Source organism: Molothrus ater, chromosome 1 (assembly GCF_012460135.2).
Source record: "Molothrus ater isolate BHLD 08-10-18 breed brown headed cowbird chromosome 1, BPBGC_Mater_1.1, whole genome shotgun sequence".
Taxonomy (NCBI): domain Eukaryota; kingdom Metazoa; phylum Chordata; class Aves; order Passeriformes; family Icteridae; genus Molothrus; species Molothrus ater.
The window spans coordinates 55,284,485-55,310,188 of NC_050478.2; the positions used below are offsets into that span (position 1 = coordinate 55,284,485).

General features: G+C 37.8%; 1 protein-coding gene across 1 annotated transcript in view; it reads left to right on the forward strand.

Moving 5' to 3' along the window:
* Positions 1-10,054, forward strand: part of GOLGA4 (golgin A4) — a 77,482-nt gene extending 67,428 nt beyond the window's left edge. Inside the window, 7 exon segments of the mRNA XM_036379128.2 lie at positions 286-306; positions 471-539; positions 1,167-1,242; positions 2,964-3,067; positions 4,726-4,812; positions 7,190-7,253; positions 9,327-10,054. Coding sequence (XP_036235021.2) covers positions 286-306; positions 471-539; positions 1,167-1,242; positions 2,964-3,067; positions 4,726-4,812; positions 7,190-7,219 — 387 coding nt within the window. The 3' untranslated portion in view covers positions 7,220-7,253; positions 9,327-10,054.
* Positions 10,055-25,704: the final 15,650 nt, after the last annotated feature.

Below are 25,704 nucleotides of genomic sequence, written 5' to 3' on the forward strand. Positions count from 1 at the left end.
ATGCATTTCATAAACGTTTGGAAACACTAGCTTCTTTTAAGTTACATTTATGATGATTGTCTTACAAAATTAAATGAGATAATTTAAATATCAGCTTTATGTATTGTCATTACAAATAACTTAAACTATTTACAAGACTAGTTGTTATTATTGGGTAATTTCAATTTTTGTCATCCTCAATTAATACACTGTATAAGAACTCAATTATTGATATTTCTTTCTCCAGTGCTTGATATAGTCAGTATTTTTCATACATTTTAATCTAAATTTTTATTGTTGTTATAGGTCACAATAACAGAACTAAAGGTACGTCTTACACGTTATTTTTCTCTCTAATACTTTCGTTGCGGGGCAGTTTTAAAGCTGAAATACTGCTTATAAGTTTGTGTGTGTTAAAAGGAGAAATAGGTTTATTGCAAAGGTACCTATGATGTATTTTCAGCAATTTCCAGACGTGACTGTCTTTTCAGGCACAACTTGCACAGAAGACAACACTAGTCAATGATTCAAAACTGAAGGAGCAGGAATTGAAAGAGCAGGTAAGGGTCACGTTGAATGAGTAAGAAGTATTCTTGTTTGATACTTGGAGTTTGCACTATTAAAAGGTTTGTTCTTTTCAAGTGACGATGTGGTACATCTCCATACAAGGTACTATGAATATAATAGACAAAAAAATAGTTTTCACTCATACTTGCTCTCAGAAGATCTGCGTCCTTTTCAAAGTATTCCTGTATCCCCTGAGAATAAAAACACCACATGCTTGTGATACTGGTTAGCAAAGAATTGCACAGTGAAAAAGGGAACAGTGCACTTTATGAAATTCTTGAATTTTTTTTTCAAAACGAAACCTTTTTTAGTGTTTAAGTATAATTTTTGTTGTAAGCTTTTTTATCTACAAAAAGAAATATATGCTTATATATAAAATTAATACATGAATATATAATATATGCATAACATCTGCTATATATATTTTTATGTGTATATGCAGATGTACAACATTGGGACAGTCTTTAATAACACAGTTTTTAATGTTTTCCTTCCTTAAAAAGCAAATGTATTTTGCTTTTATAAGAGATGATATGTAGCTGGAAACTGTTTCAGTTATGCTTCTTTTAGCTGCTGTTTAGGTTTAACACTGTTTATCATGTCAACTGTTTTCTGTTTAGATTCATGTACTGGAAGACCGGCTGAAACATTATGAGAAAAATATGTATGTCACATCAGCTGGAACACCATATAGAGGTAATTACTCAGTTTTCATCACAAGTAAGTTTTTCGTTTGTTAGAAAGATACAGTTTGGTCTAGAAAATAAAACGTCAGGTTTTTTTAAAACACATAATGCACTTATGACATCCTTGTTTTCTCTTGTCTATTATAATAGAGTTTTATGTCATCCGATTAAAAGAGCTCTGTATCAGAGTTCTTAAGTTCTCTTCAGTACAGGACCCAAGAGCGTCCAGTAGACAGGGGCAGAGATGGGCACACCTACAGCAGGGCACAGGTGGGGACAGAAGGTCCCAGGCTGAGCTGGGACACATCCCTTGGGCCCTTGGCAGGAGATGGTGGGGGTCCCAGGAGGCTGGTCCCAGCTACCCAAGGCCTGTGAGCAGCCCCAGAACCCAGGCAGAAGTAGACTTGCGCTGTTCATGTGCTGTCCTTTAGACACTGGTGGTTAGACACTTTGGAGATAGAGTATGTGCTTATGGACCTTCTCTCTGGTGGTATACTGTTCCTCTCAGACTCTTTTAATGTAAGATTAATTAAGAAAAAATGCACAGGGAAATGAACAGGTATTGCTCACCTCCAAAAGATTTGCAGCTGTTTAGTTGAGGAGTATGTACTGCATGAGACAGAGGGCTCAAGCATTGAGCCTTGCTAATGTTAGAGATATGGAGCTTTGCCATCCTGTGCAGACCCATCTTAGCTGGATGAACTCAGAAGACTTTCAAAAATCACATCACACTTGCTTTTTGCAAATTTGTGCAAATGGTCAAATTATCTCAGGATGATCTGCATCTCTCATCCCCTCAGAAGGTCCATGCCTGCTTCCCTCAAGGTGACTGAGCCAATGATGGGAGATGGTTGTGGGTATTTAGTGCCTTCTGCTAGTGCAGGGCTGGGAAGAAATGTGATCAAGGATTTCCTTGGCATGTACTGACAGGGAGAGGAGCAGGAAACATACTTCATCTAGAAGGGACCAACATCAGTTTCATAGTCCAGCTGTGTGACAACTTCAGGGCTGATGAAAAGGAAAAGTATGTCTTTAAGGGCACTGTCCAAATGCTTCTTCAACACTGATAAACAGGCAACAACCACCTCTGCAAGAGGTCTGTTGCAGAGTTTGACACCTGTTGGTAAAGAAATGTTTCCTCTCATCAAGTCTGAGCTCCCCATGATAGATGAACCATTTTCCATGTGTCCTGGCACTGGGTACCAGGGAGAGGAGAGCAGTACCTGCCTATCAACATCTCCTCAGGAAGCCGTAGAGAGCACTGAGGTCACGCCTTAGCCTCCATCTCTCCAAATTAGACAAACCCAGTCTCCTCAGCTTCTTCTCATAGGACATGCCTGTCAGTACCTTATCCAGAGGTACCCTCTGGGTGTGTTCATGTACCTTCCCATTCTTTTTAAATGGGGCCCTGAACAGCACACAGTACTCAAGGTGAGGCTGCACCAATGCAAAATAGGATGGGATGATCACCTCTTTTGACCAATTGATGATGCTGTGTTTGATGCACTTCAGGATGAGGTTTGCCCTCTTGGCTGCCAAGGGCACATACACTGGTGACTCCTGTTGCACCTCCTGCCAACTAGCACCCCTAAATGCCTTTCTGAAGGGCTGCAGTTGCTCCATCTAAGGTGCAGAATACAGTATTTGTTCTTGTTTGGTTTTGTGCCATTACTGAAACTTGGATTCGGATGAATGACTCTCAGAATAAATATTCTCTTTTTGTTTACACAGATGGAAACCTTCACCATACTGACGTTTCCCTATTTGAGGAACCCACTGAGTTTGAATACTTGAGGAAAGTGCTCTTTGAATATATGATGGGTCGTGAGACAAAGGTATGGAAATTTGTATATGCTGACAGGTGATCTTGCTGTATGATGTGAACTATCATGTGTTTGTGATTTGTTATGTGCTGTTTATTTCTGACAATAAAGTATTCAATAGGCTTTCACATTTTTTTCCCAAAGAGACATGATTCATAACTTCAAGACTTCATCAGCCTGCCAAGATGAGTGGTAGGTGGAGGGAGTTTTCACATCTCTCACTGCTGTACCTATCAAGACAAAAACCATTATGGGTAGATACAGTTTTATCAGTAAAAGTCTCTTTGTCAGTCAAACTTTATGTAAAATGAAAGCTGGTATGCAGAATATAAGCAAAAGTGATCTTTTCATGTAGTCTTGACACAGACATGGTAAGTTACAGTTGGATTAAATAACAATTTGTTAGTAGCTGTGTTACCAGCTGAAGATGGTGAAATACCTCTTCAGTAGTTGCTTAAAGATGTTTCATAGTATTTATAGAATCTGTATACCTTAGATGTTATTAATTCACTCTTAAAAGTAGTGAAAAGCTGGACAGTAGGCTTCTTGATTTCATATGCTGGTTTCCTTTCATTCATTAGATGTGTTTCTGGAGGACACTGAGCTTCGTGTTTGCTTTCTTCAGGATTATCTCACATAATCATAAATCTATGGATATATCTTAAGAACTGATTTCATCCTGCTACGTGAACTGGAAAACCATGAGCAGTGATGATGCAAATGATAGAACTTTTTAAAACAGTTTTAAGTATGCTTGTAAAGTATTACTGTGCTTTCCACCACTACCCCAACACAGTTCTTAAGTTAAAAGATCTGTAAATTTATCTTCTCAGTACAGATGTTCCTTTCTCTCAACTTTTTTGTTCCTGGACAAGAAAAGACATTTTTTAAATCTAATTCTGCCTTGTAAGATCATTTTGGTGGCCCTTCTCTGTGCATGATCCCCTATACTAGTGCAAATATGTATCCCTTGTCTCAAAGGTGATTCAGTAGTGGAATTGTTATATCTCTGGACATGCTTCCTCTTTTTTGAACAGAGTTCAAAAGAATCTGTGCAAATTATCTAGGATGTATTGCCAATTATGCATCCTAGTAAATGATACTGGAATGCAATCAAGACATTAATGAATGCACTGGTTCGTCTACAGTATTGGAGACATAAGAGAAATGTGGAGGTTGATGCGGATCTAAGAGTCAGGAATTAGTGACTTTTAATGTGGGTAATTAAACACATTTTTTGTAAACTGCTTTACCAAGGTGTGTATGTGTATTTGCTGAGAAGTTTTACTGTCTTGCCCTCCAATCCAACTTTATTATTTGCCTCTTGCTTGGCAGGATATCTGCAACAAGATTGACAGATTGCTTTTTCTAGGCATGCACTTTATCTAGTATGCTGTCTTATTAATGGACTCTATCATTTGAGCATAGATGCCGTAGAACTTAAATCCCACTACAGCAGCTGAAGTTTGTGACAATGTGCAAAAATTGTTTTCATATAATTCACATTATGCATATACAATGTGAAACAAATAGTTATATCTTACTGATTTCACTGTTTTCCACTGACATTAATAAAATAGTATCCAGTATTATTAAATTAAATTAATTTAAAATATTACGGACATCTTTGTGGATGTGGAATTATGTATGGATAACCTATATCTCTTCAGACAATGGCCAAGGTCATAACAACAGTGCTGAAGTTCCCAGCAGATCAGACTCAGAAGATACTAGAACGAGAAGACGCTCGACCAGTGGTAAGTTATGTAAGTAAATCAATTTTATGCAAGAGGAGTAGGTTTCAAGAATAAGGAATTAGAAAATTTTTATGTCTTCTTTTCTTTGTGTCCACATTCAGGTGGACTCCTTTTCTCCTTACTTCACTTTTCTTCAGTGGAATATCAAATTCCAGCTCTAGTTTTGAATTTATAGCAAGAGTGAGAAAAAAAGCAAGCATGTTTGCTTTACTAGTATTTTTCCTCAGTTAAGACATATTTCTGATAGTGATGGATAGGACCAAAGTAAGTTCAAGTATCACTACTATTTTGTGGAATTAAAAAAGTAATCTGACATATCAAATAATATAAAATTAATGCTTCTTAAATTTAGACGTTTTTGTGGAGTCATACCAGTTTTTATAAAAATATATCAAGAAACATTACCAGCCCTGAGATAAAATTTCTGGCAAAAACAACAGGCATTTTGCTTGTAGAATAGAAAGTTCATTATCTCAATCACCTGAGATATGTATTTGAAGTACGATGTGTACTATTTTATCTTAAGTGGGTATCCTAACAAGCTTGGGATTTTGATTAGGTTTTGGGGGTTTTTGTATGATCCTGCTTATTTTTGTATTGAAAAAACACGAAAATATGTTAGTTTTCTCTGGGTCAGGACAGGTCAAAAATAAGAGTTGTAAACAGTTTGGTGTTGGTTTTTTTTCCCTTTTTTTTGACATTTGCTTAGTATTTAGCAGTTGACCTATTTACTAGAAAGGTGAAATTGGCTTTGAGAAACAGATAAGGAGGTAAAATTATTTGAGCATAAGCATTTCTTAGGTATTACTTTTACTGTTTTATGTATAGGAGCTACTTTTAATTAAAATAAAAACAGCAGTAATAGTCTCCTCTACATTTGATTTGGAATCAACACTGTGAACCCTCTCTTTGTGGGTCACCTTAGTGAAATATTTAGGAATTAAAGTGAGAGGAAGAATTGCATTCTGTTTCTCTCACTGACCTTGCATATATATTTATTTCATACTTGCAAATACAGAATAAAATAAAAATTCATTTCACTTGTAGATACATTAAAGTCCTGTTGATTCACAAAAGAAAAATTTAAAAGTCTGTATTTTCATCTTGCAGTATCACATTTGAGGAAAGTGTTAAGTACTTTAACATTTTCCTGTACACTTAGTATGTTTGAGAGCCTTGCAATCTTAAATATTTCAAATACTTTTAGAGGATAAAAATATTGATTATACTGCAGCTCCAGTATCATGTATTCAAAGCATTATTTTCTCTCTCTGACATTAAAATAGAAAGCTGAGACTGTTTTGTTTTGTTTTGTTTCGTTTTGTTTTGTTTTGATAAGCCAGAGTAATATTTAGGAAAGATTTTGAGAAAAGAGAGATGGGCCTTGTTTTGCAGCCACTTCAGCTTTTTGATATTTAAACCTGTTCTTTCTACAACAGACATTTACAACTTCTGATACAAAATAAAAATTCAACTTGAATTCATCCAACAAATTTTCATCCTTGGTATTAAATTTTGTCTAAAACACACAGTGAGATTTTTTTGTAGGCTACAAGTGCTTTGATTTGTTAATTATATCTTTGTTCAAAGAGCTTTTGGGTTTCACATAGCAGTCCCTTCTTGGCTCATATCTGGCCTATGAATTCTCTCCTTTCCAAATCCACAAAGAGACTGAGTTACACATCTAATGGAAACTCAAATATTAGGGCATATTATGAAGGAAGAAGTATTTTTTCCTTTACTTTCAACATTATATGTTCATTTGCTGAAGCACAAATTATTCTGGGCATGAGTCTTCCATAATTCTGTTTAGAACTAAAAAGTTAGAGATGCCTTTATAAATTATGCTATCAAGAAATATGCTTGGTTTCTTTTAGTTTCTATTTATTGACTGACATGGCACTAATGTCTCTCCATACTTAATATTGGACTGATACCTGCATATGAAAATATCCAATGTTTAGCTCTCAGGAGCAATGAAGTTCTGAACTACAGCATAAATGTGCATTTTAACATAGAGCTTTTAGTTTATTGCTAATGCATCTGTAAGTAATTTTGATGTGTAAATTATTAACTTACTATGCTACTTACTTACTTAACTTAAGACTAAGTGTGTGGTACTAAAGTATCTGTGAGTAATTTTATACCCTCTTAGTGGATATATATTTAACAAGTTTCTGAAAACTTGTAGCAGTTCCTGGTTAATAAATATATGCTAGATCAATGTAATCTTCAGTAATCTGGCTTTTACTACTTTGATGTTGTGATCTAACTGCAGCATTTCATCCATAGATGTCCACAGAGTTCTTATTTGTTAACACTACATAACACTATCAATCAAATAGTCCAATAAGCTCTTTTCTTCCTGGCTTTGTAGTTTGCCTCACCTCGCAGTGGTATCTTTTGAATATGCCACCAGTCTGTGCTTAGCTAGCGTGTGGGTGAGTGAAGTATAATACATTCTTGTTTTATGTAAAATGAAATCTGTATTATGCAATTAAAGGTTCTTCTGTTTTTTTTTTCTTGCCTGCTTTCCTTCATTAAAGAACAAATTTTGGCTGTATATGCATATGATAATTTGATGATTTTTGTTTTCCTCCTAATCATGTCTTGTTTTACAAAGCTGAGTTTGAAAATGGTAAATACTGATTCAAAACCGATCTTTTTGAGTGACCCTAATCCTAAGTATAATTTCAAATGTTGATTGAGCCACAAAAATCTCAGTAGTAGAAATGAAATCAGATTTTAGATCAATTAATATGTAATATTGAATTTTATTGCACTTGGCTTTGTTTTGTATTTATTCATTTTTTAATTTCCTTTTTTGAATAGGCAAACAAATCAGGTTTGTGGGAGACATACTGTACTGCTTGAAATTAATTATTACATCTTGTAAATATGAAAATGCATTATCTTTAAAAAGATGAATATTCTCTGCAGAGGGTTTGGGATATAACTGGGTTTAAACATTAGTACCTTTCTGAATCACAGCTTTGGTTTGATATCAAAAGATGCTAAAGCAGAGAGATGGTGGAGAACAATTAGGGGAGCTTTATGCTCTTAGTTTGTGTCTTTCTTCAAGTTTTGTTACGCTACTTCAATTATGAATCTCCAATGCTAGTTGTAGCATTACAAGAATGGAAGAGCTGACGTAGGCCTGAAGATGCAAGTTGCAGCAGACTAGACTAGCTAAACAAGCAACACACATGCAATAGCTGGTTGAGAGAGGACTGGGCTATGGAACAACACAGGAAAAAACTTCCTGCACTGGCTGATAAAGATTATGATTTGAATCCCTAGTGGTGTATGATACTTAATAAACTCTGCAGATGAATTCTATAGAATATGGTCAGTTCAACTTTTTTTCCCTCCTTTGCAACTGGAAAGCTTTGCACAGTTGCCAGGAGTTGATTCAGTGCATGTGAAGCAGTTGCTATCTCTTGGATGAAATGCATTTGTTGGCCTCCATCACTGTCAGAGCAAAATTAATTAACTTAGGCTATTGCCATTGCCATTTACCCTTTACCACATTGCAGTTGACAGGTTATCTTCCTCTCCTGCTGTCATGTGAACACAGCCTTCAACACAAAATAATACCTCTTCCAAAGGAAAAAAATTATTTCTCTAACAGTCACGATTTCTACTTTGTGTTTTTCCATCTTTGAATAAAATTGTGAATGTACTTTATTGCACTTAAAATGCAGTAGAGTTTGGACTGTTTGCCAACATCCTTCATCAGTTCTGACAAAATCAGCAACTGTTATCTCTATCCCTTTGTTGAAAATAATTGAATTGTAAATACATTTATCTACAATTGGAACAAAGCTATTTACAACACTGTTGCAGAATAGGTTTCAGAAGATATGTTTGAAACTTAGATTCTTGTCATGCTGTCTGTAATGCTGGTGTAAAAAAATTCAGGTGGTCTGAGCTGCCTTTGAAACATATCACAGAAAGGCTTGTTGATACTGACCTTATTGTCAGAAATTATTGGTTACACTTTCATAACATCAGCTAATGTATATGTAAACTGTTCATACTTCATTATTAGATTGTAGTTGCCAACTTAATCTCAAGTATTTTTGTCACATACTCTTGCATGTATATAACTTAGAAATTAAGGGAGATACTGACTTCATTGTGAAGGCAATTGATATTTTCCTGTAGAGGAGGCTATGTGCTGGGTCCAAAATTCTGCATCATCATTTCAGTTTTGTTGATAAGCCTTATGCAAGAGAGTCCAAATTTTTTTTTGTTTGGATTAATATGCAGTGATGTGGTAGACTATTTCCAGTGAGACTGCTGACCATTTTGCTACACCTTGTTTTGTTTTCATCAGTTTCTCAACTGTTTTGCAGGTACCGGAATGGAATTGCTTGCTCAAATAGTTTGGTAGTTTGACTTATTGAAATTCTTCTGTCTTCTGATTATATTAATAAACCATGCAATTATTTTAATATTAAGAGCTTCTAAGTTGTTCTCAATAATGTAACACTTGATTTCATTTCTTCTAGTTGTGGCTACGACCATCTTGAAGATTTTGTGATGAGAATGTCTCATGACAGTGCTGCTTAAAAATAAGTTTATATCTCTGTTGCCTCTTGAGAAGGGACAAGAAGAAAAGCTATTATTCAAGGTCACAAACAGAACAGCAAGAACCAAAACTCACCACCACCTTTGGACTGTGAATATAATCTACTGCCTTGGCAGAAATGCTAATCAGGGGTTATTTGGTTATTTCTCTACTATTGAATACTGTCTTCTATTTTGTGTTAAAGGTTATTTTTTTAAAGGAGAGAAAAGACTTTATCCTAGGAAAGAATTGCCTGCTACTGTATCTCTATACAGGTTTTACTGAATGTTTTCTAAAAGTTGAAATAAATGATTTGTTTCTTCTATTTATTTTTTTTATTTTTGATTGAATTGTGCAATACATTTTGGATGGATAGCAATTGAGGTGATTTTTCTGATGAACTAGACACTCTTCTTGACTATTCTCTCCTGATTTGATCTTGATTGTTTGCTAGAAGGTCACTTCTATATGCTTTTGCCTACAATAAATCCAAATTGCAGTACCTCGTTTGTTTACTCCTAGCTTTTGTACTTATATTTTCTGAAGAAAAGATGTGTTCCTGTAAATTGTAAATAGTTACTACATAACTGTATCATATGCTGAGCTGTGACTGTTGACAGCACGAGTATGAATAGAGCTAAGATGAAATAAAGTTTATTTACTGTATAATTTTGAAACAACTTTGGTATGATTTTTCTTTTAAAGGACACACCAGTTTTGTTCTTACTCCTGTTGGAGACATTGTTAGCTGAGATATTTCCAGGCTGAAATCATTCTCATAAGAACAACTATTCAAGTACATTAAATTGTAAGTCAATGGAGACATTGAAGTTTCCAAGGGGTCACAACCTGCAAAACAGATATATGATGGGCTGAAAAGCTAGCACGAGGATGTAGCAAATAGAGAAGCTTGATTTGTAAAAGTTCTGAATGATCATAGAATTCCAGTCTGGTTTGGGTTTGAAGGGACCTTAAAGATCATCTAGTTCCAACCCTCCTGCCATGGGCAGGATATCTTTCACTAGGTTGCTCAGAGCCCTCTCCAGCCTGGCCTTGGATGCTTCTAGGAATGGGGCATTTACAACTTTTCTGGGCAGCCTGTTCCAGTGCCTCACCATGCCCACAATAAAGAGTTTCTTCCTAACAGCTAATCTAAATTTCTCTTCTTTCAGTTTAGAACCGATCCCCTTTGTCCTGTCACTATCTGCCTGTGTAAAACCTTGTTCTCAAAGGCTGCAATGAGGTTGTTTTGCAACCTTTTCTTCGCCAGATGAACAACCCCAACTCTCTCAGCCTGCCTTCATAGCAAAGCTGCTCCAGCCCACTGAGCATCTTTGTGGCCTCCTCTGGACCCACTCCAAGAGATTCATGTTTTTTCTTGTGCTGAGGACCCCAGACCTGGGCACAGCACTGAAGGTGGGGTCTCATGAGAGAGTAGAAGGGGACAATCACCTACCTTGACCTATTGGCCAATCCTCTTTTGCTACAGCCTAGGATACCTAGGCTATATGTGAGTGCACATTGCCAGGTCATGACCAGCTTTTCATTCACCAGCACCTCCAAGTTGTTCTCCAGAGAACTGTTCTCAATGATTTCTTCTCCCAGTGTTCTCCTGGACTCATTGAAGTTGCTCCTGACCAACGTTATAGGACTTTGCACTTAGACTTATTAAATCTCATGAGGTTTTTATGGGCCTACTTTTCAGGTTTGTCCAGGTGCCCCTGCATGGCATCCCTTCCTTGTGCCAATTGGACCACTCAGCTTTATCAATTCTCATGCTGTGTCCATCCAGCCATTTCCTTGTCCACTGAACAGTCCACCCTTTAAACCTGTGTCTTTCCAATCTGGAGATAAGGATGTCAAGAGAAACCATGTCAAAGGCTTTACAGATGTCTAGATAGATGACATTGGTTGGTCTTTGCAGTCATTCCATCATAGAAGTCCACCATGACGGAAAATTATGTATTTTTGTTCTTTTAAATTATTCCTGTCTGGTCGTTTTGGCATGTAAGTTGTGAACCTCTGAAGTGATACACAAGTATGCATAAATTTAACCTCTAGCTACTATGATAACTAACATCTATCATGTATGTTAGTTTGCCAAGATAGTTCAGGATGATCAGTCCTCCATGAATATAATTTTTAACAAGTATTTGAGGGGCAGCAGTCTGCAGAGTATGAATAAAGCATGGTCCCCAGTTGTGGTATGACCAGAAACATTTATTAAAAGTGTATATAGCTTTTATAATATTTTCACTATCAGGTTAGAATAGTGTGAGCCTGGACAGCCAATAGTGTATCTGTTCATATGTCTGCTAACCAATGGTAAACATGATCAAGTCCCTAATAGTAACATCAGCCTTTTTTCCCTAAAACAAGTACTTGTGTAACAATTTCTTCTGCAAACCACTGTACTTCTGCTACTTACATTTTAGGAACTTCGTTACATCTCTCCTGCCTTGACTGAATTGCATTCTTTGTTCTCTTATTACAAGTTCTCTTTGTTTTGTTATTCCACAGCAGTCTAAGTTCCTCATCTCTGAACATAAGGGATCGGATTTTTACTTTTTTAGTTGTTATTTAAGGTTTAAAGGGACACAGGTTGATTTTTATAGTTAAGTACCAAGAGTTGCATCCTTGTTTCCCACTGCCTCATGTCTGACAAAACTTGAAGTTTTATGCTTATTTATCATTAGTAGCTTCTGGGAGGTTTAGGGGAAAGGGGTTAAACTTTGTCCTTTTATCAAACATCAAATGCATCAAATTTCTTTTAAAGATCAATATTCTTTGTAAGTGTTTCCAATGTAAGTCATTCTCTCTCCTGTTGTGTAGCAGAAAGGCATTCTTCAGGCTGTGAGAGCAGCAACCTCAACTGGACTTGACATGACTATGTTTGGCTCTGAAAAAGCCTATTCCTCTCAGTTGGCTGAGGATTTGTGGGATTTTGCAATTGCAATCATTACAGCAATGTAAAACATAGATTTGAGTTTCAATTTTCTGTGTAAGCTGTATGTTGTCTTAGGCTTTGGGAACTTCACTGCAGTCATCTATTATTTTGACAGCAAGTATTACTGTGCTTTCCTACAGTTCTCTTGTCCTCACAGATAAGTTATTTTTCACATTTTCTGGTTTTGTTATTTTCCCTTTCCATGAAAGAAACTAGTTATGAACTGTACTTTGTCAAGCATGACCTAAGTGCAGTGGAACAAACTGACATAGCCATACAACATTGCATGGACTAAATAATATTTTTTCCTTAAGTAACCTCAATAAAGAATTCAAAGGGGATTATAGAGTCATTGCTTTTTTGAAAACTAAAATCAGGTAACCACTACCCAAATTCACATTTTGAAAAAGTTAAATGTTTGGAGTGTTTTTTCACACACACACACACACACACACACATATATATATATATATATATATATATATATATATATATATATATATATTTTCAGACTAAAGTTTTAACTGCTTCTAGATTTTCTTAAATGATAATATGTAAATAAGACATTGCTTTAGATAAAGTTAAGGTGAACACATGAAAGTGGGTGCTTTGTTTTAAGTAATGTTTTTTTCTTCTTGTTGGAGTGTCAAATGGTACTAGTAGTGCCAATCAAAGATTGGGCTGCCTTTTTAGCAAAGGTTAGAGGATGTTAAACTCATTCAGACATGACTGTTAGAAGATGCATCTGCAAGAGAATGTGTTTGGATCATCTCATATTGAACCATGCCTTAGTCTTATGTGCAATATATATGATATTTGTAATTTTATGAACTTATATACATGTGCCAGAAAATGCGTAGATCTGTTTATAGAGATAAGACTTAAAATGGTTATCAAGCCTCTAGTGTTCTAGGTTAAAATGGTTATCATCCTCTAGTGTTCTAAGGATTAAACATTGTTAATTTAGATTGAAAATACCAGGGATTTTATTCATATATTATTTCACTGCCTAGGCTGATATTTATTGGCAACATACTATTTCAAACTTTTTAATAAACATTACCTATAAATCCATCCAACTTCTAGTTCTGCCATTTATAGTACCTCTTTCTGTGATCTGTACTAAAATTTATTTATTCTCCCATGTGGTATGTGGCTCTTTCTTCTAAAATGAGGATTTCAGACTCTGTAAACTGGAATGAATATTGAGAAGTTTGGTTTGATTTTTGTAATTGAAACTCTTGCATAAATCCTATTGTCCTCCTATGTGTGCTACGGAAGATACTTCTTTTTCCCTCTGTAGAGTTTGTTAAATTAAGAAACTTATTTTTCATTTGCTGTTTCAAGAAAAAACAAAAAGCTCTTTTGTGAAGTCATTAAAGCTTTGTTATGGCCATCAATATGAGCAGACGCCTAGCAGCCTCTCAACTATGTGAGGAATATCCAGACCAAGCAATGGTGTAGCTGTTCATAGCTGCTGGTTCTCAATAGCACTACCAGTGTGGGATTTTCAAACTCTCTTTGGTTGTATATATTCATTATATGGAAAATTAGAAATGATAGAACAAAAGCAGTAAATTGCATGTTCTTCTACATTGTGTCTATCCATGCTCTAACAGTTGCTACCTTTACTTTCTCAGGCTTTCATTTACACTGATTCTAGCCTTCCTCTGTTAACACTGAGTTAGTTTCCTGTATGCACTGGAGTAATTTCAAAGGCACATTGATTGACTTAAAGGAAGTACATCTCTGGAGATTTCTTTTGTTGTAGAACAGTGGCAGCCATTATTTCCTGCAGTTGCCATGTGACATATCAGAGAAAAAATATTTAAGCTTACGGTAATTACATATTATTTTATGGCTGTACTAACACATCATGGAACAGCAATGGATGGTAATGGAGCTAAGTGTAGTGCAGGAATCTGCTGTGACACATGGCTTGCATCTCTTGGTTGCAACTTTCAGAGCAGTCCAGGTTACCTGGTGGCCATTAGGCAAATATTAGCTGTTTTCTAATTAGTTGAAAGTCACTTTGATTTAGCGGGTAACTTTTCAAAATGGAGATGAAGGCCTGTGTGACTGTGGGGGCTGACCATGTCCTGCACATGTGTGTGGAGAGCATCATGGGTGTTGCAGCCAAACCAGGTTTGCATGCCTGTGGCTGAGACAGCTTTGCCTGATTGTGTCAGGACAGCTTGCATGTCCAGCATTTCTGTAAGTGTTTAACTTTGCTTAAAGGAATAGGAATGAACAGCAGACTGTATTGTCAGTTACATGGCCCTTTTAGAACAGTAGATAAATAAGACGGAAAAGAAAAGAAAAAGGAGAGAGGGTGAGGTGAAAAGTTAGGGTCTTCCTTTATGGTAAAGAAAGTTGTAATTAGGCTGAGCTTCTACCTTCTACTTCCCTGAAATAAGAAAAATCAGAATAAAACCTTCAGAACACTTTTCCTCTCCCCCCACCTTCTTTTCTTTCCCACTGAAAACGTAAAAAGACAAAACTTGGGATTTTCAGTCAGTTTGTCACTTCTAGAATAGTCTTTCTTCAGTCTCCTTAGGGAGAAGAGTCTGTCTTGTCATGCTATAAAGACTTTTCCACAAGAAACAGCTCTCTCGTGGCTTCAATGGCACAGCTAATCAGCTGCCCAGGAAAGGAAAATCTGTTCACAGCGTTAAAAGTCCTTGCCATACCTTACAGATATCTCACAGCTGCTTTCATGAGCCATGTCAACTTATTGGGGTGCTCTTTTAAGGATGAGCTGTACTAGCATAAAATAAACGTTCTCTTCATCCATCTCTGGGAACAGAGGGTTTTCTATTACTATCACTGGGGCAAGGTTTCTTATCTCTCTCTGTTCAAATTTCTCATTGAATCAAAATCACTTCCACATCTGCTCACTTTAGCACTGGTGCCTCTGTTCATGGCTGTGGTTAAAACACTACATCCCCTGAATGCATTTTCATAAGTTACAAGGAAACAAGAGTTTGATGTATCATAGTCCATCACCATGGCTTACAAGAGAATTTCAGCCCAAGACTGAGGCATCTCCTCAGTTCTGCCCCCCCATCTAGAATCTGACTCCTTCTTTACTGACCTCAGGATTCATGTTTTCTCTACATGTCTTCACCCTTTCCTTTTCCTGACTCAGGAGAAAATTAGTGTTCGTGGGTTCATTTGTTCTCAAGCTTTATCAATTAAAACAGTATAGAGTCTTGAAAATGTTTAAAGGCTGATTTTGTCCAGGCTCCGCAATTGAGGAATCACAGTGTCTGTTGCTGCTGATCATGTGGTCTCTGCTGGCACTGCACAGACCACGCTGGCTGCTGGCACCGCCCCTGTGCCTTTCTTTCATACAAGGTGCGGGAAGAAAGGAAAAAAAACCGCTGCCGCTCCTTTTGTCCTTCTGTCTGCAGCGAAGCTGGCTAAGAGTGGCTAAGCAAACAAAGTCCATTGTGAGTCATGCTGAGACAGCCGCTGCTGCATGGTGCGGCCGCATTTGCACTGATTTCAGCGGCGCAGTCCCAGCCAAATGGCCACTCCCAGACCAGGATGGCGGTGGCCGCCCCCAACCCAAACCGCCCCTTGCCTCGGGGCTGCCCTCAGTGCTGACCGTGGCGCCACTCCCGGCGCAGGTCCCGGAATAAACAAAATTCATTTTGGAGACATGCAGAAATAGCCGCAGCTGTGTGGCACTGCCTTGGCCACATGGATCCTGGCGGTGGGGCCACTCCTGGCGCGATCCTGGCCACATAGTTGCCTGTTGTTATGAATAAGAAGCTTGACTAGGCCAATATTCAAACAGCAATCAATTTATTATTTAATATCGTAAAGTATGAGCAATACAGCACTGAGTACAGTGAGGGAAGTTTTCCCTCCAACTGCACAGCGATAATTGATGGTTACAGGTATTTATAGGGGTACTCATCAGTTTTTTTCAACAGTTTCTATTTCCAATTTTTACTCATCAGCAATTTTTATTCTAAATTATTACATCACAATTCTATACACTATTGTGATTTTAATTTCTCAGGATGTATTTTCAAAGGAGTATCCCCAGATGGTGATGATCCTGTTTCTGAAAGAGGAAAGACGAATCCCATCTGGTGGAGTCCAGCTCCCCAGATGTGGGTCACCTTTTTAATTGCAGAGACTATAAATCTCATAACAGTGATGTCCAGCTTCCCTTTGTCGAAACCATAAATCCTTGAGGTGATGTTCATATTCCTTTCTCAAACTGTTTTTCTCTGCTTCAATAAGGCGTGAGATAAGCATATTTCCTATATAGATATTCTAAAGCTATAGTTTCAAGTATACAAGTAATATTCTAAAATTATACTTCAAAAGGTTATTATTGCAGAGCTTTTTTATGGATTAAATGCAAGCAAAAAGCAACATCCTTAACACCTTAATTCCAATGCTCTTAAATCAACCAGGGTTAATTGCAAACAAAAGATAGGTTCAAAGGCCTTTTTCCATGCTTTATTTTCATCAGTTATTATTAGAATTCGCAACTATCCCATTGTCGATGTCCACACATTTCGCATTCACAAGTACACACTTTGCCTGTTTGTACCTGACACGAAACACAGCTTTGCATCTCACACTGTGGTGCTGGGATAGTCCTAGTGGCATGGCCTGGCGGTGGCAGAAATCCCAACCGAGCTGTGTGCCAGCCTGGCTGGGCAGGGCCAGGGCAACCTGGCCCCGCCATGCAGACTCAGCCCAGTCCAGCCTGTTCAAAAGCCAGAAGCCAAGAGTTTTCCCAGGCTGCCTTATTTTTAAAATGTGCTTTTCTACAGGACTGTGCTTAAGTCCTTCAAGTCCTTAAGTTCAACAAGGCCTCAATTCCCAAATTTAGCCAGCTAATTGGCCCTTCAAAACCAGCCAGTTCACTAGCTCCAGCAGTTCCCCACAGGGAACCAACTTTGCCCCCCGCCTCCCCCCAGCTGAAAACCAGACTTTCATTAAACCACAACATTAGCTAAATTAAATGTGAATTCTTTTTCCCCTCTCAGCCTCAGCATATTCAGAACATAATGATTCTCAGGATAGTAAACTGTTTGAGGTGAAGCACAGTTTCTGTGTATTTTACTCAGGTTCAGCTAGGGTGGGACCTCATTTCTAGAATGAACTGGTAGAAATGTTGCTAGATAGATACAGGATGAGCAGGAGAGATCCTGGTTGTGTGTTCTCTTCCTCAAGATGCAAGTATTCACATGCTACTTAAAGACAGTATGGAATTTGAGCTGATCTTACAGTACTCTCCTTGTTCAACCAGTGAGTAAATACGAAACTGCAATGCCAGTCCCTGGGAATCTGGGTGTGCCTTTATATATAGTTGTATCTATCCTACATCTGCTGGGGTTTTGATGTTGTCTTTCTTAAATGTGACTTGCTCAGTATGATAACAGAGAGAAGAATGTACCCGTGACAATGGCCAGCATGAATTAGGTCTTACAAGGAGATGCGGTGCCTTTGTAGTGTGTTGCTCATGGCCACACATAGAACCTGCTAGGTTTAGGCTTTTAAGCATATGCAGTATAGGCTGCACTTTCTTAGTTCTTTGTGGTGATATGAAAACTTCCTTAAAAAAAAAAAAAGGTTTTGTAATTAGAGAGAGCCTTGAGAGCCTTTTTGCTTGGAGAGCTACACTTTGATGTCACACCTGGCCGGGTGCATGTGGACACCTCAGTAAAGTAACAGGGCAAGCCAGAAGTTCGGGCAGAGTAGTTTCCTCTTGGCAAGAACACTGCAGGTTGGAGAGCTGCTGGGCAACAGTCACAGCCACAGCCAGCCTTGCATTGTACAGGTAATCTCCTCAGCTCCTCTTTTATGTTCAATTATTTGTTAAACATTTTATTTCAGTAGTCTTCATTGACCCTTTCCAGGGCTTGTGCATCAGTATTTCCTTGGAAATAAGTTTTTAAGGGAGAGGATAAAGAATGACTTTCAATGAGCTGCTAGACAGCACAGACATCCTGTTTGTTTTATATAAAATGGGGAGATTGAACATAAGAGGCAAATGCATGAAATCAACAGCTTATTTTTAAGTTGAGAATAAGAGTGTGTGTGACTTTAGAGAAGCTGTAATTAATGTTTATTTTAGATAAACTCTAATATTGACTAAAAATAGAAGTCAACTTAGGTGTATTTGTAGACATCATCAGGATCCTGATGGTTTTCAGAAAGCCTTTTGTGGCAGTGGTAGTGGCATACTGTAGTTAGGGAATCAAATAAATGCAGTATATCTTATATGTCACTGCTGCTATCAAATAGTTGTGAGTGTAGTTTGTTTTATGTATTTCACTGGGATGCTTGGACTGATTTATCATATGTCAGGGAAGGCAGGGCAATTAATATCTCAACTGATTTTATGTGCTTTGTGACCAGCCTAACCAGGCTGGTACCTGTTTTGTTTGTGATGTTGCTGAGGACAGAAGCATGGCTTGCTTTCACCTGGGACATGCAGGTCTCTAGGCACTCAGAAGGAGGCCAGGGAACCATAATATACTCTAAATTTTTTCCAGAGGTTCTGCTTTTCTCTGAAATTGGAGTTATGACTGAGCTTAGACTTTTTATTTTTGATGGAGGAGACTATACCAAAAAAGTCTCACAGTTTGGGCACAACAGTTGCGGTCTCCATTTTGGAAAACATCCCAAGACTTTTCGAATCTTACTAGTACCACCTGGCTGGTCTAAGAGTGTGTGACTTTGTTTTAATAGAGTGATGCTATAAGCAACTTGCAGAAATCAGAGAGTGAACCATGGAACTGTCACATTGACCTCCAAATTTGTCATATTTTCTTGTTAATCTATGTGATGGCAGGGTTGTTACTGTTGAATTTGTCCCAGAATCTCTCTTATAGCCAGGCCAGTCACTGAGGTATATGAATAATGTTGCTCATAAACAAGAGAGCTTGCTGTGTTACTGTGTTATCACATCTGCTGTGCTTCTCTCTACATCATTTATAGTGATATCACTCTGGGGAATGCAAATTCCTTGTCTTAAATCCACTGATTTAAATTTAATTGTACTTGCCAAAAAATTCTGTCCTGGTGGAGAGCAGGGGGGTTTGAGAGGTTCATTTTGTTTGGCTTTTTTTTTTTTTTTTTTTTTACTGTTTATATTTTCTAAAATCACTGGCATCAAACAATATCCTTCTTGCTAACCAGATGCCCAGATTCAGTGTTTTCCACATTATTAAGCTGGATAACTGTGTTGCTTCTGGCATAGCTCAGGCCAATAGATAGTCCTATGGAGTTCTACAGTGTCCCACAGTTTATTTTTCTGAACTCTCTGTAGGTTCAATATACACCAAATTAAGCCGTAGCAGAGAATTTACAAACAATTGGATAGGAGAGGGGTTATTTGGTTAAAGCTCAAGCTTTGGGTTCACACACATAACTTCAAAAAGTGTCTTCTCTGTGTAGAGAATAGGTTTGGATCTCTCAAAGATTAAAATAGCTTATTGCTATTTTAATCTTTGCTATACTCCTTTTCATACAAGGAGTATAGTTAAGGAGGATAGTTAACATGTGGAATAATAAACATCGAATAGCTGAATAATGGATAGCAGATGTGCCAAGAATGCCAAACAAGGTATTTGAAAGCTGTGTAAAGTGGACTTTTCAACAAGTGGCCAAAGCTTGTGTGACCACTAAGATCTCAGCCAAATACATTTAAAAATTGAGGCTAAATCAGAAAGAAGAGATACCACTTCAACAGCTAAATCAGTGAGATTTATTATCATGTAGAAAAATGGTGGATCACAGAATCCATCATGGGGCAAGTATTCCATGACTTTCTCATGTCTAGGACATGTTTCCCACTTGTGATTTTAGTTCTGATATAGTCACATGAGAAAAATGAGACAAAATCCACTTGTATTTGGTTTAAAAATTCTAAATAGTCCGGCTTCATTAAAGCTTCTGGGAGCTATTCCCTGACTTTCTGTGGGTTAGATCCAGACTGAACCTCTATCACTGGAGGTTCACTAAGAGATGAAAATCAAAGGAAGCAGGCTGAATATCTATCTATCTATCTATCTATCTATCTATCTATCTATCTATCTATCTATCTATCTAATTATATACCTCATATCTTTGTCTTATGCTGTAATTTTATAGAAAGCTAAGACATAAATTTAAAGGCATGTAAATTGATATAATTTTTGCCTAGTTAATTCCACATAGATTTAAAACTCTATTAATGAAAACAATAATTCCTGCTTTATAATAATTTATTTGTTTTTTAGGTCTCATCATTGGTTAGTCCTTCAAGGTTGAAATCAGTCAGATTTTTTCATGAGATGCTTCCAGAATCTCATGATTTATTGTCTTCACTGCAACATCACAGCATATTGGTTCTCCTTAGGAAATTGTCCTGTTCTCCTGGGGATCCTCTAGAAGGTGGAAGAGCTGTTGGTGATTTGCAACTCATCTACTGAGCGAGCCTAGGACTCAGCTACTTACAAAAACTGTAATAACAATCCTTTGTGCCTCTGTATCTCAGATATGCAAATTCTTGACAGCCTGAGGTTGCTGTAGAAAGTGCAGTTTTTGTGGCAGGTCTATTCCCCTCCTGATCTGGGACAGAAAACAACAGCTGGTAGGAAGAGTTGATTTACCATTTCTCTTTGATGTATTTCTCTCATTGGCCCAGCACTTTTCTCAGAAGTTCCACAGTTAGCAGTAAAGAGGTAGTTTTCTACAAAAATGCTCTCTTGTAAAAAGTCACCATTTCAGCATTCAACTCCATTACTTATAATCCCCATGAAGTTATTAAAAAGATTATAGAGAGGAGCTATAACCTGGAACAATGTCTTTTGAAAGTAGGCAATATATTTTTCTCCAAACTGCTTAATTCATTCAACAGCCTCACCTAGTCTGAGATTAAAATTCAGCCATGGGTTCTCACCATGGTCAAGAAACATTAAGTTAGATGAGACTGAAACAATGCTATCAAGCAAGTCCAGTTAAGAGCACATCAACTTTCTTAAGTATCAAGGATTTCCATGAATTATGTTTTAGGGGTATCATATATATGATTGCATTCCAATGATTGTTTAGGAGGTACTAGAAACTAGTTTTGGTGTAGAGTGGTTAGTATTTCTGGAGTTTCTGTGTAGTCATAAATAAGAGAGAGGTTTTATCTCTGGACCATTCTTGACACCCCAGCTTTGGGTGCTCTGAATTGTCCACCGATGGAGCTTCACTTTTCCTTAACCATGGCTCAAGTACCTTGATAACCTGTCCCCTTTCTTACAGTGGTCCTGTGGGGCATCTCTCAATGGACCTGAAGGAAACAAAATTTCTTCATCATTTTGCTTAAGAGAGGCCTCATGGAGCTGGTGTGGCAATTTTAGGAGTAACTACCTGAGACTTATTGCATGTGATTTTGGAGTATGTTGCCACATGGCTTATTTTTGCATTTTCACATTTTTATCTGGTCTTTCTTATAAGTCGTATATAACAAAATAAATTAGAAGAAGATTTGGTAATAGCATATTGTCAAATTAAAGTGTATCTCCTGTTGTTATGGTGATAAAAGCTATGATAAAATGATAAAAGAATTTAAAATATCCATCAATCCCTGAGCTGTGGTAATGAGGTTCAGTTTGAGTAACTGAGCATGATCTCACTAAAATAAAATTGCATAGTCACAATTCTACTAGTGAGACCAATGCTAGTGATCAAAAAAGAAGCCTGTGTTTGACTTGCAAAGAGTCTATGCACATTTTTAACTATATACTATATGAATATGTACAGCAAAACTGTATTTCTGACCATATGCTGGCTGTCAGAGAATGAGAGGTGCAAACTATGATGACTGCTTGCTGTTAGCAGTATGAAAGATAGTCTGAATCCCTGTTCATTGCAGTTGAGATGAAAGCAATGACACAAAACTCCATGTTCATGTGACAATAGCTGACTTTTATTGGGAGCTGTTTGCCTTATACAGCTTTGAAAGTCTACGCATTTTTTTTCTGATTGGCTAAATTAGTTGCCGCCCAGCTAACTGGCCAATGTCCCGACCAACTGCCTGTGTCCCCATCAGCCTAGACCTGCTGCCCAACAGCCCAGACCAGTCAAGTGATACAATTAAGGTAATTATATAATTACTTACATTTCAGTTATAAAATTATAATTGGGATTAATTAAAACTGTAAGCCCTCCAGGCCAGTAGTTAGGCACTACTACCCTTTTTGGTTTTAAATACAAAGATAGTGTCTGTCATCTTCTGCAGGGCCCTTGCAGACAGGGTGACAAACACAGCACGATGTACCGAACAATCATGATGATATAATCCGGGAGCCATCAGGAGCAGCTTCACAGGGTGGTATGCAGCAAACTCTTCACAACCATAACCCAATTATAACAAACACCTAACTTTCTTAGAAAACTGTTAAACCTTAAAAACTACTATGGGTAACACTTTACAAACACTTACTTACGAAATTTTAAACCTTAGAAACTATTATGAGTAACACTTTACAAACACATAAATTATTTCAATTTGTTAAACCTTAAAAACTGTTATGGGTAATGCTTTGCTGGTTTGTTTCCATTGAAAGGTACAAATCCAGTTTTGTTCCCAAAATGTCTGTCTTCTTGAGACTAAGTAAAGTTACAGGTAGAGGTAGACTGTCATTCCACTGGTCCCACATCTTCCTACAGTGGTGTGAAGTGTCATTCCAATTACTGCTCTACAACATCTGCTGCAGGATTGTCAGGGAGATGTGGTTGGGTGTGATCCCGAGCAGGGTGTAGAGCAGGATGCACACACCAAGCAGGCACCTGTCGGATGCCAAAATCAGTGGAAATGCAGGCATAACTGCATCCCAGAGTAACAAGGTCCTAGGGACCTTCCCATTTATTGGTAAGGAGGTTCTTTACTGATACCTTAGGTTTGAGTGACTGAATGTCACTGGAAGATTGCATTGATAAAAAATGATTTAAAATGACAGGATTCTGAGAATTAGCAGTTACTGTTAAGTGATTTAAAGTGTAAAGTGCTTTAGTTGCCCTACTCTGTGGGGTTTCACCACACATTCCCTCCTTTTGTTTGTCAAGCATGTGTTTTAAGGTGCCATGGGCATGCTCAACAATCACCTGTAGCATAGGGGAATGAGGAATACCAGTGTGGCGAAACACACCCCAGAGTTTTAAAAGTGCTGAGTATTTTGCGAAATGTGTGCTGGACCATTATTGGTTTTTATTGTATGGGGAATGCCTGCAGCAGCAAAGGCTGAATGCCAATGTGCAATGACATCACGGCCTCTTTCCCCTGTGTGGACTGAGGCCCATATGGCTGATGAAAAGGTGTCCACTGAGACATGCATATATTTTAAGCGTCCAAATTCAGAGGCAAGTGTGACATCTGTCTGCCAGATGTGTAAGTCTCGCAGACCACAGGAGTTTACCCCCATCTGCAGTGGTGTAATGTGACCTTGACAGTTGGCACAAGAGTTAACAATGTTGTTTGTCAGTAAGAATTGCCTGTTTTTCAGTAAGAATTGCCTCTGTAATGCTCTAACACCCTGATGAAAAGAGGCGTGGGATGCTCTTGCCTGTGTCTTGGTTGTGGTGCTGTCCAGGCAGAGCTAGCTAACCAATCAGCCTGAGCATTACCCTCTGCTATAAAACCAGGCAAATTAGTATGACTCCAAATCTATAAAATATAATAAAGACATATTCTGACTTTGATTGTATGCCACAAACTTTTAAACAGTTCAAATAATGCAGCATTATTAATTTCTTTCAGTAAAGCCTGGTCTAATCTTTGTGTTGTATCTGCAACATAGGCAGAATCAGTTACGATATTTAAGGCTGTGGGAGGAAGTTATTGGAAAGCCATAGTGATAGCATGTAACTGCAGTAATTGGGGTGGTTCAGTATCATGCCCTTTGAGTGTTTGCCACCCATTGTCCTCCTTCCAGGTCACCTTGCCTTTCCCCATTTTCCTAGATCGATCAGTAAAGACAGTGAGACCTTTCAGTGGCGTACTGGTCTCAGTGACAATGCAGTGGACCCACTTAATTGCAGTGGTTTATGACTAGGTAGGTGGTAGGTGATTTGTCCTGAATAATTTTGTAAAGCACTTTTCAGTGCCGTGGTGTTTGCAAAGCACCATTCAAAATATTCCTGTGGAACAGGTATAATAATTTTTGCAGGATCTTTGGCATTTAATTGTAAGCATCTTTGATGACACTTAACAATTAATTGAGCGATTAATTCAAATATGGAAGGTGTCTTTTAAGACTGATGTGGTAGAAAAACTCATTCCAGAATGTGTAGACACCCATTCCAGACACTCAGGGTCTGACCACTGAGAGTCCCGTTGCCCAATGATACTCGTAGGATGTAAATCAGCAATAACAACTAATGCTGTAACACAAACCTTTGGGCATATCCAATACACTTGTCTGTTTGTTATGGCCCATTCTACTAATTCAAGTGCAGTTTTTGCCTCCGGTGTTAATTTTCTTGATGAGGTTAAGTCAGGGTCACCTTTAAGGATGTTAAATAAAGGTGCCAATTGTGGGTAATTCTAAATCCTAAATAAGGTCTTACCCAAAAGTTTCTGTGCATCATTTAAAGTCTGAAGTTTCATTGAAAATGGAAGTTTTTGCAGTTGTATGGTTTGATCTAATATTTTGACTCCCAGGTATTTCCATGGTGGTTTTTGTTGTACCTTCTCTGGTGCAATTTGTAAGCAAAATTTTTGCAGTGCCTGCATCAATTCTGGCCCTATTTGTAAAAGGCCTCCTTTGGTTGGTGTTGCTATTAGGATGTCATGCATATAATGATAACAATATGTCCCTGGAAATTGTTCTCTCAGTATTTAAAGTGCCTGTGCAACATACCGCTGGCAAATTGTGGGGCTGTTCTTCATTCCCTGTGGGAGCACTTTCCATTGGTATTGTTCAATTGGTGCTGCATGAGTGATGGAAGGTATTGTAAAGGCAAACTTTTGGGTATCATCTGGGTGTAAAGGAATAGTAAAAAAGCAATCCTTTAAATCAACAATTAGTATGCCCTAATTGACTGGTATCATAGTAGGTAATGGCATTCCGGGCTGTAAAGTACCCATAATCTCCATAACAGCATTAATTTTTCTTAGATCATGGAATAATCTCCATTTTCCTGATTTCTTTCTCATTACAAACACAGGTGTGTTCCATGGGCTTGTTGAAGGCTCAATGTGACCTTGAGCCAGTTGTTTCTGAACTAGGGATTTAAGGGCATTTAATTTTTCTTTTTCAAAGGGCCACTGTTGAACTCACACAGGCTGTTCAGTGAGCCATATCAAGGTTAAGGTAGGCTGTTTTATGCCCTTTAATACAGTGACCCCAGCTAAAAATCCATTCCC